Here is a 15,476-nt window from a genome sequence, read left to right on the forward strand (position 1 = left end):
TGGGATTTGTCCCTGGTCTATGGGCAGGCTTCTGGAATCCAGTGCCTGTGGTGTGACACCTTGCACAGCCTTGGTGCAGTGGGAAGGGGCTTGGACCTGCCTAGGCTCAGTGTGCTGGGTTCTGCTGACTCCCCCATGAGAGACCTCGATTTGGGAGATGTGGGGATATGGGGTGGCTTGGGAAAGAGGGCTGGGGGGTGGGAGGAAGGAGGAGGAGAGACCTATGGATAGTATGTAGAGTGTGTAGAAAATTTCTTAATAAAAAAAAATTTCCTCTGCCGCTGGGCAGTGGTGGCACACACCTTTAATCCCAGTACTCGTGAGGCAGAGCCAGGCAGATCTCTGTGAGTTCGAGGCCAGCCTGGTCTACAGAAGTGAGATCCAGGACAGGCACCAAAAGCTACACAGAGAAACCCTGTCTCAAAAGACCAAAAAAACCAAAAAACAAAAAAACAAAAAAAAAAACCCAACCCAAAGATTTCCTCTGCCAGCTGCCTGTGATGATACATCTTTAATTTCAGCACTCTGGAGGCCGAGGAAAGTGGATCTATATGAGTTTGAGGCCAGCCTGGTCTACACAACAAGCTCTAGAACAAACCAGGGCTACATAGAGAGACCCTGTCTCAAATAAGTAAATAAAACCAAAAAGATTCCCTCTTTCCAGGTATGTCTAGCCTGTGATCAATTGATAAAACAACCAGTTTACCTTCCAAAGTATCAGAACTATTAATCTAACTTCAGAATAGAAGAGAGATGTCTCAGTCTTTCCGTGACTACAGGAAGGTGACCTGGCCATTCACTGGTATATATATATATTCTTTAGGGTTTGGGAGAGGAGGGTACACACTAAAACCCATAAAATTGTTACATCGGTACCTATCTCTCTATATCATTTTCTTGCATTTTGTATGTGTTCTGTCTTTCAAAGTGAGAGAGATCCTTCTTCCTCCAAAACACGTCCTTTTCATTATTTCTCTCTCTTTCACACCACTCTTTGTTGTAAATGTGCCTTAGTCCTCGGCTTGAGGATGATTGTCTCTCCCATGGTGTATTTGTGGGGTCTGTGGCCTCATTTCTCTGCACAGAGAGAAGCATGGCCACCCATATAATAAGCATAATTTTAAGTGCAAGAAAGGAAAGTCACAGTGAACATTGAACTCTGAGCTTGAAGTAGCTGTTGTCTAGATTCTTGGTAACATTTTGGGACTATAAATACTTTGGTTTGGTTGTCTCTTTCTTGAGACAGATAGTGAAATCTCTGGCCTGCTGACCCTATTCTAATACACAGCACAATCCTTTGTGTTACATAACCCTACACAAGCCTGGTGTGTATAATGTTTTAGAGTCTACAGAATGCTTTCTCATTTGTCATTCCGACTTTAAAGTTAGAAAACATTGAATCCATTTTAACACCCTATTTGTAACTAATGGCTTTTCAACTTCCAAACATGAGATTTGCCATTTTACGTATTTCTTTTTACCAAACAGTCACATATTTTAGTCTATATGCATTTATTTCATTGGCTTGACAGCTTCAATGTGAAACAGCTTAAATTAATAGCCATCTCTGGTCTACTTTTCCCCTCTGTGAAATAAATTACAGTTCCTAGGCAGTCGGTTTTTATAAGTAAGCAGCCACCAAAGCTTAGGAAAGAACTTGTGGCAATGAATTTTTTTGGCAAAATAATATATTATCTAAATGGTGTCTATTAAATCACCTATGTCACTGGCAGTTGGTTTCAGTGCCTTAGTAAAAATGACAAAACCAACTTTTGCTAGAGCTTTTCAGGGTTCTGTCATGTGGTCACTGATTTCACAGTTTCACCACCGGGACATGTGGCATGAGATTACTAGGGTGACAAAGAGAAGTCACAATGCTTTTTTGAAAGATAAAGAAAAGAAATCCCTTTCATCTTCACCTGAGCAAGAGTCACTGGATACACACCAGTTCCGTTTTCATTTTCTGTATTCCTCTAAGGAAATCAAACAAATCACAATTCTGTTTGGAAACTGTCTGCTCACATCCTGTATCTTGACAGAATAGAAAATCCTCACAGGCACAGCTGTTCCTCTGCTACAAACTTGAACCTGCACAATATAAATCTTCAGTGAGAATTTGAGAGGAAAAACAAGTGGAAGTTTCTAGTGAACACTGCATTTTGGCTCACACGTAAGCTCCCATATCAGGGGCCACTCACTAGGTTTCTCAGGCCCTAACTGAAATGCTTCAAGTCAGTTTTCACAGGGATGGGAGTGCATGCATTTCCTGCCTTTCCCCATCGCCACCTCCCCCTCTGCAGACACCTGCTCTCAGGAGGATTCCTTGGAAGCTGGCCTCTTTTTGGAAGTCTTGCTGGTGACAATGAATGGCAACAATTACCCAGTCCCTGGACCTGGGCAGCAGATTGAAAACACTAAATAGGCAGCGGGGATTTTGCACTTCTGTTTTTATCTGCCCTGCAGGTATCAACTTCTCTGTCCTGAACCCCTCAGGGCCTTGGCCTGACACACACAATTCCATTTTCAGGACTAACAGAAGACTAAGCACAGGGAGGAATAGGTCATTTGCACTTCCTGCTTTCCCTGCAGGGACGCCTTTTGTTTCCAGGTACCTGGGGGGAGTTGGCAAACCCCTGGAGGCCAAGGAGAAGAAGTTCCTGATTGTCCTGCCAGATGGGAAAGTAGGCACAGCTATTTCAACCTAAATGTCACCAGACTGTGCCCAAGATGATAATAATGGAATCATTGTCACTGTTTATTGTTGTGCCATTAAACTGCCAAGAATAGAGTTATCAATCTTTTTTAGACAAAAGATGGAGGAGTGTGGGGTTTTTAATGTATATTCAACTTCAATAAAGTCATACATCATATACAGTGTGTTTTCTGAAGATCATGCGTTATGAACTAAACATTTATCTTAAAAATCTTTTATTTTATGTGTATGGTGCTTTACCTTCATGTGTGGAGTTACAGATGTTTGTCAACAACAATTACTTTTGGAATCCATGGTCCATGGGGATTCAGCCTTTACCAGTGCTACTGCACCAATAACCAAATTCATTCAAAAATCTGTATATGATAATAGGTGTCACTCTGGACCCCAGCTCATGCTCCGGACCTCTCTGTGACTCCACAGACAAGGGACATTACCTCTTGGCACTCCGTGCACGGGTTGATCTCTCCTGCAGCAGTCGAGTTGGGGCAGAGTTTCACTTCATCCCTGGACCCATACCCCTTGCCATACTGAACTAAGGGGTAGACATCAGAGAACACGTGGCACTTAACACGTGCAGAGAACTGAAGAAGCAATGAAGAAAGGAGAGAAAATAGAGAGCTCTGGTTTCCAACACAAAAGAACCAGTACAAATGTGCAGACCAGAAGGCAGGAAGAAGGACAACACACACACACACACACACACACACACACACGCGCGCATACATATTCACACATGTATACATATATACATATTCACATACACAAACATACATACACATATTAATGTACACATGTATGTACACAGTCATACACACAAACTTACACACGCTTGGGGGCTGGGAGACGGGACACAGCATCATGAAATCCTGAAAATACCTTTTCCTTCTCTTCCTGAAGATATCAACATTATTGACTTACTTGTGTTCTGCACTTAATTGTGACCCCCCCCCATTTGATATTTGAAGACCTAATGTCTACTGTGACTGGTGGTGATATATTATGCACCCCAATAAAGCTTATATGGGGATCAGAGGACAGAGCCAGCCACTAAATGAGACATAGATGCTAGGCAGTGGTGGCACACACCTTTAATCCCAACACTTGAGATCTCATGTCTTTGCTTGAGAAGACACACACCTTTAATCCCAGGAAGTAGGATGGCAGGACACAGAAAGGTATATATAAGGTGTGAGGCAACAGGAGCTCACTCTCTTGAAACTGAGGATTTTGTAGGTGTAAGAACTAGTGGCTTGCTCTCTGCCTCTCTGATCTTTCAGGCATGCTTTATTTGACACAATATATATCACCACAGTGACTGTATCTCATGTTAGAGCTTGGCGATAACTAAGGTTAAATGTGGCCATAAGCACAGAGAGCCAATCTAATTTGATGTAACATCCTTTAAGGCAGAGGCTCTATAGCTCTGCCTACCCAGAAGAAAGGCCAGGTGAGAATGCAGTTCAAGGGCAGCCTCAGGGGAAAGCAAGGATGCTGGCATTTTGATATTATGCAAGAAAATACCGGTCCTCAGCTCCGGAAAAAAAAAAAAAAAAGAAAGAAAGAAAGAAAGAAAGAAAGAAAGAAAGAAAGAAAGAAAGAAAGAAAAGAAAAGAAAACACATTTCTGTTCTTTAAGCCACACAGTTTGTGGTCTTTTCTCAGAGCACTCATACCAGACTGACATATGACAGGTCATGAGACAGTATTAAAATACCCCCCCGTGTCGCTCCTTTCTGTAGCTGCAGTGGACTACTAGCTGTGACATTCCTATATACACTACACTTTACATTTTAGCCTAATTTTCAACTCTCAGGAGTCTAGCATAATATGACAAATGTAAACTGGCACCCCTGAAGTAATGTTTTTGGGGGAGCATTCAACTGTGATAAGGAATTCAAAATACATTCTGTCACACTGTTGTTCTGTTGGTGATGTTTTTATCTCTGGCCCCCAACCAAGTGCTACAGAAAGTCCACTTTCCTACAACTTGGGGGACAAGATAGGTTCCTTCTTAGGCTCAGAGTGCCTCAGAAGGGAAATACTACCCCAATTTATGAAGAGAACTGTGTAGTTCAGACATTTCTTTGAAGTTGAGTATTTGACTATTCTGGTCACGGGAAATAATAAGCAAGAATGGGGCATTCTGCTTCTTGTCCAGGTAGTTCTGTCTTCCAATGATTGAATAACTAGGCTTGTCTGGCAGTGCCTACTCAAAAAGAACCATCTAATGACAGCTTGAACATGATCCTGCACTTCAAACAGGTAGACCAAGACAATGTTGGAGGAGTCTGTGTACTCCATCTACTGTCAAAGTTCACACAAACCTATTTAACAAAAATGACTAAATGGGATTTTAGCTAACCAAATATTTGAAGAGAACATGGTTCATTAAAAGAACCTCATAAACACCAATATGATTAGTAAACTCTCACTTAAGTGTCCTATGGGATTGAGCCTGACAAAAAAATTCTCAGCTACAAATGTGCATGCTTAGAACAACAAATGGCTGTTATGCATCATAAAGTTGTCTGTATACACATTTAAAATAATATGATCTGCTGGGAGGTGGTGGCACACGCCTTTAATCCCACCACTCAGAAGGTAGAGGCAGGCAGATCTCTGTGAGTTTGAGGCTAGCCTGGTCTACAGAGTGAATTCCAGGACAGCAGAGCTGTTACACAAAGAAACCTTGTCTTGAAAAACCATAATAAATAAATAAAACGATCTAACCACATATCACTGGCTCGTCAGATCCAGTCCTTTCATAAAGGATAAAAATGATGTACATCTCAAAACAGTGTTAGAATAAGGAAGACTTGTATCTCTTTCCACTTAAAGCTCTGCTTTGCATATTACCATTATAGAAAACTGCAGATTAATAATATAATATGATGAGAAATGGTAAAATAAATGTTAGTATTCTACACAACAGTCCAACACAGGTGATAGCAGTCTCATTTGAAAGATGCCAAAGTGGGAGTAATAAGACGTGATTTGTCCAAGAACGCAAGATTTCCTGTCAACCCAAGGCTAAGATTAAGTCTTAAGTCGAACGCCCTTCATCATACTACCTGTAAACACTGTTTGCATGGCATAGACTAAAGATCGAGACCCAATATAAATGGTGCCAGTAAGTTGGCAGTTAACTCTGCTTCAGGCCCTTGTTTTTCTCGTGCCTCATTTCCTTAACTTATCAATAGAATGGTGTTGGAATACACAACATTTGGCTCCATTTGACTTGTAGCTGTGCAGTGTGGTATACTCTCAGAGGCCCAAATTTATGTAATTTTTTCCCAACAAAAGTGAATCATAAGTGAATGAAATTTACTATTTACTCCCCTCTATGGTCTTTTCATATTAAGTGTATTACAAATTTGGGGAAAACATCTCTCAGATTAGCTTAATTTGGGGCCTGAGAAATCCAGGTTCTGTTACAGAAATGAATTCATTACCTATGTGATTGCACACTTCTAAAAAGCCTTATGTGAGGTGTTGTGTTGGCCCTATCAGTTGAAAAAGGGAAACTTTTTTTCAACTAATTCAGTCTTTATACTTACAGTCCATCTGTTGCCATAGCACTGATTGTCGTATCAAAATTGCAATTAGTAACACTCAGAGGTAATCAGGAAAAAGGCCAATGGAGGCTGTGCCCAGGCCTCAGTAACCCACGACAACTAGATTAATTGAGCAATAGGAAGCTTAATTTCAAGAGACCTGGTTTCAGGCTGTAGCTTTGCCTCTTACTGTGTTTGCGTGGGCCATTCATTGAGTAGAATGATTCTTTTCAAGCTTATTTTTTTTTTATTCAAGTGGCATGTGTAAAATTGTAGCCTGTGATAATTAGACAAACTCATTAACATCTCTGTGCCTAATTCCAATTAGCTATTAATTGAGGCACTGTGACTATCTTACTCAAAGACACCTCTAATACATGGCCACCAAACTCATACTGCCGCTTTCTGTAGGAAAGACATTGAGGTAAACACTGAAGAACTAGAACTTAAATGTGGTGGACTGGGAAGTGGGAAACGAAGGTATCGTAAATAGGCAGTATGGGCTGAAGCCAGCAGATAGAAAAGCCAACTGTATATGACAAAAAATGAAGTGTATGGGTCGGCCAGAAAAAGCACACAAAGTGATGAGGGATGAGCAGTGAAAATGAAGACACGTCAGAGGATGTCACAGTAGGAAGGCAGATGCCACACTTGGGTGACAAGGATTGGAAAGCTAATGTGATAAGAGTTGTGTTCAGGAGCCTCTGCTGTTACTGCTGACGCCACTATCACGACTGTTTCCATGACTTTAACTTTCAGAAACTTACGGCCACTAGCCATCTTAGCTTGCTTCTAGGTCATAAAAAATACACAATCTCAAGTTCATACCTTGGCCAATTGTAGCTGCTGCCTGAATTGCTTCAGTTCTATTTGTCTACATTAGACTGTGAAGCATCTCTCAATACCACGTCTACCAGGAAGGCTCCCTTAGGAATCTAGATCTTTCTAGATTACTTCATTCTGGTTCTAGATACTTCATCATGTATCCAGTTCTTAAAAAGAGTATCCTGGAAGAATTATCATTGACCTAGGAATAAAATAACAGAAGTAAAATACAGGCCTGCCTACAGCCCTGTACAACTTGGACTGCGTTATTCAACGCCACTTATTTCTTTCCAAGTTAAATGGTTTTGTTAGTTCTCAGACTCTAAAGACACACTGAATTCAACAAATGAAATAACAGGAACTCCGCAGATTCAGCTTCACCCTGGAGTCCAAGGAGACATTGGTGAAAACTAAATAAAACACAGTATCTGAACCTGTCAATCTGTCTGCATATGCACGATAAGATTGTCTCCTGGTAGTGGAGTAGCTCTCCAACCATGGCCTGCATTAAAGTTGCCTTCAGGCATCAGTAACACGCATTTCTGTTCTGAGAGATGTGGAAAACTTTCATTTTTGTGGTGTTTCCTGGTGGGTCTGATGCATTAGCATACAAATCTCCGGCGGAGAAATTGTTCCAACAGATCGGTTTTCACACTGCTCTACTGACAGTGCCAGGGAAGGTTTTCTTGTTTTATTTTGTTTGTTTTGAGACAGGGTTTCTCTGTGTTTCTTTGTGCCTTTCCTGGAACTCACTTGGTAGCCCAGACTGGCCTTGAACTCACAGAGATCTGCCTGGCTCTGCCTCCCGAGTGCTGGGATTAAAGGTGTGCGCCACCACCGCCTGGCGAGGCAAGATATTTATGGAATGAGAAATAATGAGGCAGAGGGTCAACAGATAAAAAGACCTACATATTTCCTTCAGTTATTTATGGATGCAAATCAAAATTCTACTAAAAAGGCAAATGAATTACTATTAACAAAAAGGTCCAGATAAGAAATTGCTTGCATCTAAGGGAAAAAGAATTATTTTTAACCTACAGGAAAGGGGAAGGACTAGGGAAATTTTTTGTGGAGTGTTTTGGTTATTCTTTGAAAGACCAAGACAAATAAAATAAAAGGCCCTAGTGATAGGGTTGAGGTCCTCAAGTCAATTCTCAGCATGAAAGGTAAAAAGTGCCTGAAACTATTCAAAATATTTTACGAATATATCTAGACTTGGTTTACTTAATCTATAGTGAATGCTTTTTAAATTTTATTTAGTTATTTATCTTTTTAGGGTCTCACTGTGTAGTCATGATTAGCCTAGAACTAGGTATGTAGACCAGGATGTCTGGGAAGTGTCTCAAGGGCTGGGATTAAGGGTATGAGCCAGCATGCCAATTTATGATAACTCTTTGATTTAATATTTTAATACTATCTATAGACTCATAAAGACTATAGTTTTATCCTGGCAGCAGGGGCACACACCTTTAATCCCAGCACTCGGAAGGCAGAGCTAGGCGGATCTCTGTGAGTTCGAGGCCAGCCTGGGCTATAGAGCAAGATCCAGAACAGGCACCAAAACTAAACAGAGAAACCCTGTCTGTCCGAAAAACAAAACAAAACAAACAAACAAACAAACAAAAGACTATAGTTTTTACAATTGCATATAAAATTTAATTTCTGGAAATAGCTAAAACCATTTAGAGAGGGAGATCTTACACATATCCCAGGTCGGCCTGCAATTCAGTATAGAGCTTGTGCTATCCTTGAACTCATAATGAGACTCAGCCTGTCCAAAATTCTGGTATCCAGAATTGTGTGACCTCCCTTCTGTAAATACCACACTTTTTCCAGATCTGTGGAGATTTGGGTGATTTTGTCGGTAATCCTGTTTGTTGAAAATGCCTATGATTTTAGCTAAGGCATTTATTTTTTAATATGACTGATAGATGCTCAGAGCAAGAGTTTAAAAACCATTTCTACATTGGACTAAGCTGATAGTCTTTAACAGTGACAAGTGTGAAGGATAATCCCACAGGCTTCAGATGTTTTATTTGATTGATGTGTTTTTCTTTGAAAATCAGTCAGGTAAGAACAAGGCTTGTGGTGCTTGCCTTTAATCTCAGCATACAGGGGCATACAGGAGGACTACACATCGAGGATAGCTTGAACTACATATACAGTGAATTCTGAGTCGAACTGGGCTGAAGACGAGCCTTGCGTTAAGACAACAAAACTAACTTTAGTACACCTGATATCTTAATTTATTGAATAAATTGACAGCCCAATATTTAAAAAAAATGCTGACAGGCAATAGTGGTGCACGCCTTTAATTCTAGCACTGGAGAGGCAGAGGCAGGTGGATCTCTGTGAGTTTGAGGCCAGCTGGTCTACATAGTGAGTTCCAGGACAGCCAGGACTACATAGACTCCATCTCATAGATGAGAACTATGATTCAAGATGATTCAAGAGAACTTGAATCAATCAATCAATCAATAACTTAAAAATCACAGCTACCTAAATGTGTACAACAAAAGTTAAATAAATTCAATTAATCCATACCCTGCAACCATACTTCTTAGTTAATTCCAATTTAGCATTAAAGTCGATTAATATTAGTAGAGAGGAATGACCACTGCCAACTGCCTGCACACATAGAGAAAAACCTAAAAGGATCCTGTACCTATGAACACTTTCAAGTCATAGCATGGGGGCGGGGCTGCAGCTGACAGATGCTTTAGTTTGTCTTTCTGGACATTAATTTTTTAAAATGTTTTTTTGAGGAGGTGTTTTAATTTGTGTGTGTGTGTGTGTGTGTGTGTTTCCTGAGACAGGATTTCTCTGTGTAGTTTTGGTGCCTTTCATGGATCTCACTCTGTAGACCAGGCTGGCCTCCAACTCACAGAGATCTGCCTGGCTTTGCCTCTTGAGTGCTGGGATTAAAGGCGTGCGCCACCACCGCCCGACGAGGTATTTTAATCTTAAGGGACAGATATCACTGTTTTTACCTCATAATCTGGAATATAATTTTAAATATTTCAAATATTCTGTACTAAACGGAAGCAGCTGTGAAACACACGTATCAGAAATTAAAACATTAAGCCTTAAATCAGCTTTCGTTTGGCGGTTTCCCGCTCGTCGAACGCAAGGAAAACCGCCCCAATCGTCCGAGAAAGCCGACGCTACCGGTTACTACAGCGAAGCCTGGGCGGCCATCTTTAATGTGGTCAGTTCTAAAGCACCCGGTGACGGCAGGAAGAGGGGGCGGGACGCTTGGGAAATTTGACCAATAGGATCATGGAAAGGAAACACGCTGTCAGTAACCAGGCGCGGATCTAAGATCGCGCGACCGGAGGCGGAAGGCGTTAGACAAATTAGTCCGGTCGCAGGAAGCAGTTTCTGCGGCCTAGCGGAACTATGGACTTATAGCGGAACGGTTTCTGCCCGAAGTTTGTCATCTGCTTCCGTTACACAGCGGAAGTGTGGTTCGCCAGAGGACGACTCTTGGACGAATTTGCTCTCCGCTGTATGCTCGGCCGGAATCATGTCGAGTTTGGCGGTGAGAGACCCAGCCATGGATCGGTCACTGCGTTCAGTGTTCGTGGGGAACATTCCGTATGAGGCGACGGAGGAGCAGTTAAAGGACATTTTCTCGGAGGTTGGTTCCGTTGTCAGTTTCCGTCTCGTATACGATAGAGAGACAGGAAAGCCCAAGGGTTATGGCTTCTGCGAGTACCAAGACCAGGAGACTGCGCTGAGTGCCATGCGGAACCTCAATGGGCGGGAATTTAGTGGGAGAGCGCTTCGGGTGGACAATGCCGCCAGTGAAAAGAACAAGGAGGAGTTAAAGAGCTTAGGCCCGGCAGCGCCCATCATTGACTCGCCCTATGGGGACCCTATTGATCCAGAAGATGCTCCAGAATCGATTACTAGAGCAGTCGCCAGCCTGCCCCCCGAGCAGATGTTTGAGCTGATGAAGCAAATGAAGTTGTGTGTCCAAAACAGTCACCAGGAAGCTCGAAACATGCTACTTCAGAACCCACAACTGGCATATGCTCTGCTGCAGGCCCAAGTGGTGATGAGAATCATGGATCCAGAGATTGCACTGAAAATTTTGCATCGTAAGATACATGTCACACCACTGATTCCAGGCAAATCTCAGCCTGGCCCTGGGCCTGGCCCTGGTGGTCCGGGCCCCAGCCCTGGCCCTGGCCCTGGCCCAGGTCCCGGCCCTGCCACTGCCCCTGGGCTCTGCCCCGGACCTAATGTTATGCTGAACCAACAGAATCCTCCAGCCCCTCAGCCTCAGCATTTGCCAAGAAGACCTGTGAAAGACATTCCTCCTCTGATGCAAACTTCTATACAGGGAGGAATTCCAGCTCCGGGGCCAATACCAGCCGCAGTTCCTGGACCTGGACCTGGTTCATTAACTCCAGGAGGAGCAATGCAGCCACAAGTTGGCATGCCGGTGGTTGGTCCAGTGCCCTTAGAGCGAGGACAAATGCAGATGTCAGATCCTCGACCTCCAATCCCTCGTGGACCCATGCCTTCTGGTGGCATACCTCCTCGAGGACTCTTGGGAGATGCTCCAAATGACCCACGCGGAGGGACTTTGCTCTCAGTTACTGGAGAAGTAGAACCCAGAGGTTATATGGGTCCACCCCACCAGGGTCCCCCCATGCACCATGGTCATGACAGCCGTGGCCCTTCGCATGATATGAGAGGAGGGCCGTTAGCAGCAGATCCCAGAATGCTAATTGGAGAGCCCAGAGGTCCCATGATAGATCAAAGAGGTCTGCCTATGGATGGTCGAGGAGGAAGAGAGTCTCGAGGGATGGAGACGCGGCCCATGGAAACTGAGGTCTTGGAGCCACGAGGAATGGAGAGAAGAATGGAGACCTGTGCAATGGAAACCAGAGGGATGGAAGCAAGAGGCATGGATGCAAGAGGACTGGAGATGAGGGGCCCTGGCCCTAGTTCCAGAGGCCCGATGACTGGTGGAATCCAGGGTCCTGGTCCCATTAATATGGGGGCAGGTGGCCCTCAGGGACCTAGACAGGTTCCAAACATTGCAGGAGTGGGAAATCCTGCAGGTGGCATGCAGGGGGCAGGTATTCAAGGAGCAGGGATGCAGGGAGCCGGCATGCAAGGGAGGAGGCATGCAAGGAGGGATGCAGGGAGCTGGCATGCAAGGAGGGATGCAGGGGGCTGGCATGCAAGGAGGGATGCAGGGAGCAGGTATGCAAGGAGGGATGCAGGGAGCAGGCATGCAAGGAGGGATGCAGGGAGCAGGTATGCAAGGAGCGAGTAAGCAAGGTGGAGGCCAGCCTAGCAGTTTTAGCCCTGGGCAAAGCCAGGTAACTCCACAAGATCAAGAAAAAGCCGCTTTGATCATGCAGGTTCTTCAGCTAACTGCAGACCAGATCGCCATGCTGCCTCCTGAGCAAAGGCAGAGTATCTTGATTCTAAAGGAACAAATCCAGAAGTCCACCGGTGCTTCCTGAAATGTTTTTGATTAGGAAGCCCTTAGTTATTCCTTCAGTGTTTATTGTGTGGCATGAAGGGGGTGCAGAAATCTGTCTTCTGTGTTCCCAGGCTTACTGACTTAAGGTTCCCTTCTCCCTGAGCCCTAAGTCTTACTTCTAGCCTTCTCACTTGGTGTTTTCTCCCTTTTTGATTGAGGGTAGGGGTGGAAGGAGTGGGCCTGTTCACTTAGTCACTGTTACTCTACTGGGAACCTTGAAAATGACTGCATCCCACCAAATAAGGTGATGAGGAAGATACAGCAATAGTAACATGTCTGCACTTTGTTAACTGCATTTTAAAAATATTAAATAAACTGTGGGAACTACATAAAAATTGAAAGTGGCCTGTTAACAGTATTGATGTACCAATATAGTTTAAAGATTTTTGGTTGTATATTGAACTGAATGTCAAAATGTGAAGTACACTTTTTGGTAAACCAAAATATTAATTCTGTTTTGAAGCAATAGAGTACTGACTGTATTAAAGTTAACACTTTAGTTATTTTGGACTATTTTGAAATATTAGAGCTAACAGTCTGTGGTAAAATTTGTAGCAATGGAATAGTTTTTTTTAAAAGCTCTGTTATGGGAAATCTCAGGATGATGATTCATTGATCTGACTCTTCTGAGACCATTAATACCCTTGCCTGGTCCCAGCTGTGGTGATTTTGCAGGATAGTTGTAGTGTCAGGTGAGTTACATAAAGTCTTCTGGTGAGATTCAAGTAATTGCTTAATACATCTCTCAAAAAAATTCTTAAGCCCTAAGTGTGGTTGTGAGTAATTTTCTGAAGAATCAGTTGACATGGAGTTGGCCTTTCTTGAATAGTGGTTTCTTTCAGTAAAGCTGCCAAGTTCTTGATAGACCATTTTCCATACATAGATGCAATCAATCCATTTGGTTGACAGGAAGTTGGAGACCTTGGTCTTGGCGTGTGTGTGTCTCACAGTTTGATTACCTCATAAACTACTTCTCTGTAATCATCCTACTAGAGCTGAGATCCAGGTAGACTTGGCACCTCTGCTTAGCTAATATTCTATTTCCTACATAAAAGCCATTTGGTCACAGCATACACTTCTACAAGATACATTTTAAAATAAGGAATGTGGAGTTTAAGATGTTTCCAGGTAGACTTGGCACCTGCTTAGCTAATATTCTATTTCCTACATAAAAGCCATTTGGTCACAGCATATACTTCTACAAGATACATTTTAAAATAAGGAATGTGGAGTTTAAGATGTTTCCTTTAGAGCCACTATCTTATTTTTTAGCTTTGAGGGTATGACACCTAGACATTGTGTCATATCCAGTTAATCAAAGAAGCACAAGCTCCCCGTGACCAAGTGACATTCCTCTGTGGGCTAATAAACATGCAGCGACAGAGGGAAGAGCAGCCTTAGGGAGAGAGCTGATGCAGGGCCTGTTTTCCCCTTGCAAAGTTTCACGTTTCTGCATTTTAAGTGCACAAGTTTTCACCCTAGGCTAGTTTCCTACGAGGATTTAGTTGTGATAGTGTTGAGCTTCCTGTGTTCCCTGTGCCTCCCCTGTCCTGGACTAGATTAGTGTTCTCTACCTTTGTGCTAGTTCTGGCTAATTCAATTACTTACTTCTTTTGATATTGTGGTTGCTAGTCCCAAACTTCTCACTGACTAATCTTCCAGTCTTTGTTAGAAGAAAATCTGCACTGTTTAATGAAGCTTAAATAAAAAGGTTGTATAATTAAGGTATTTTGTATGTTTAATTTCATTTAATACATTTGAGAATACCTGTTTTTAAGGTATATATATTATATATAATGAAAAAAGCAAAATAAGGAAATTGATAAGTCCCTTTAATTATTGTGTATGTGGTTCAAGAGCTGGAATACTGTGAAGATTCTGCCACTCCAGTGTGATCAGCAGCGGCATTGAGGTGGTTCCTTGCACATTAGACATTGGTGTCTTTCTTGGAATACTGTTCCAGGAGCACTGTTTATCTGTCTTAAGCGGTGACAGCATTTGTTTTACTATAAAGTACTATGTTCGCACTACCCACAGCCCCCAACTTGTACTTACAGTAGACAGCAAATAGGATATATGAGAAGTGCCTTACTCATTCCTGTATATGCTGTAGTAAAAGAAACAGATGAAAAGGATGGGTAAAACATCCAGTTTTAGTTGAAAAAATATTTTGTCATTAAGAATGAGTTTATCTCTGGACAGTGGCGGAAACCTTTCATCCCATCACAGAGAAAACCTGTCTTGAAAAACCAAAAAAATAAAAGTAAGCTTATCCCCAAAGGACTGAGATTCATCACAAAACCAATGAATTATAACAAGGGTCGGGGATTTAGCTCAGTGGTAGAGTGCTTGCAAGGCCCTGGGTTCGGTCCTCAGCTGGGAGGGGGGGGGCATACAAATTAGAAGAAAGTGCCTGTAATCTCCAAAGGGAGGTGGAAGCAGGAGAACAAGGAGTTTGTGGCTTTCCAGGGCCACATTAGTGCCTATATCAGAAAAACAAACAAACCCTTAAAATCAATTCAAAAATGAAAAGCAATCACCTTTACTATGAGAAGATAAAATAGTTTCTCATTTCTATTTAATAACTTACAGATGCTGGTATTAAAAAATAAAGGGTCTTGGTTCATTTATAGGAGAATAATTCAAACTATCTGGCACACAAATGTGTTCACAGTACTTGCTGAAGGTGTTAGACTGTAATACTGATAACCTTTTTCTTCCCCTATTACTGATTGATAAGTGGGTTTTCTAGGGTTTCTGATTTGGGATATAAGGTATGCACTGATGTGGATCTGGCGAAGGTAGGCTAGTCTAAGTGAGGTTGTATATGACTGGAATTTTAGTGGAGGGAAAGCATTTCTTAAAGTAGGTATCAC

The 15,476-nt window shown here is 42.5% G+C and overlaps 2 protein-coding genes across 3 annotated transcripts in view; one reads left to right on the top strand and one right to left on the bottom strand.

Moving 5' to 3' along the window:
- The window catches only part of Prkg1 (protein kinase cGMP-dependent 1), a 1,194,442-nt gene that overhangs the window by 516,652 nt on the left and 662,314 nt on the right, over positions 1-15,476 (bottom strand). The gene's annotated exons all lie outside the window — the stretch shown is intronic.
- Positions 10,540-14,324, top strand: Cstf2t (cleavage stimulation factor subunit 2 tau variant). Its single transcript, XM_036209444.1, has 2 exons — positions 10,540-12,227; positions 12,268-14,324. The coding sequence occupies exons 1-2, from the start codon at positions 10,621-10,623 to the stop codon at positions 12,578-12,580; spliced, it is 1,920 nt and encodes a 639-aa protein (XP_036065337.1). The 5' UTR covers positions 10,540-10,620; the 3' UTR covers positions 12,581-14,324.

The sequence above is a fragment of the Onychomys torridus genome, chromosome 1, assembly GCF_903995425.1.
Source record: "Onychomys torridus chromosome 1, mOncTor1.1, whole genome shotgun sequence".
Lineage (NCBI taxonomy): Eukaryota > Metazoa > Chordata > Mammalia > Rodentia > Cricetidae > Onychomys > Onychomys torridus.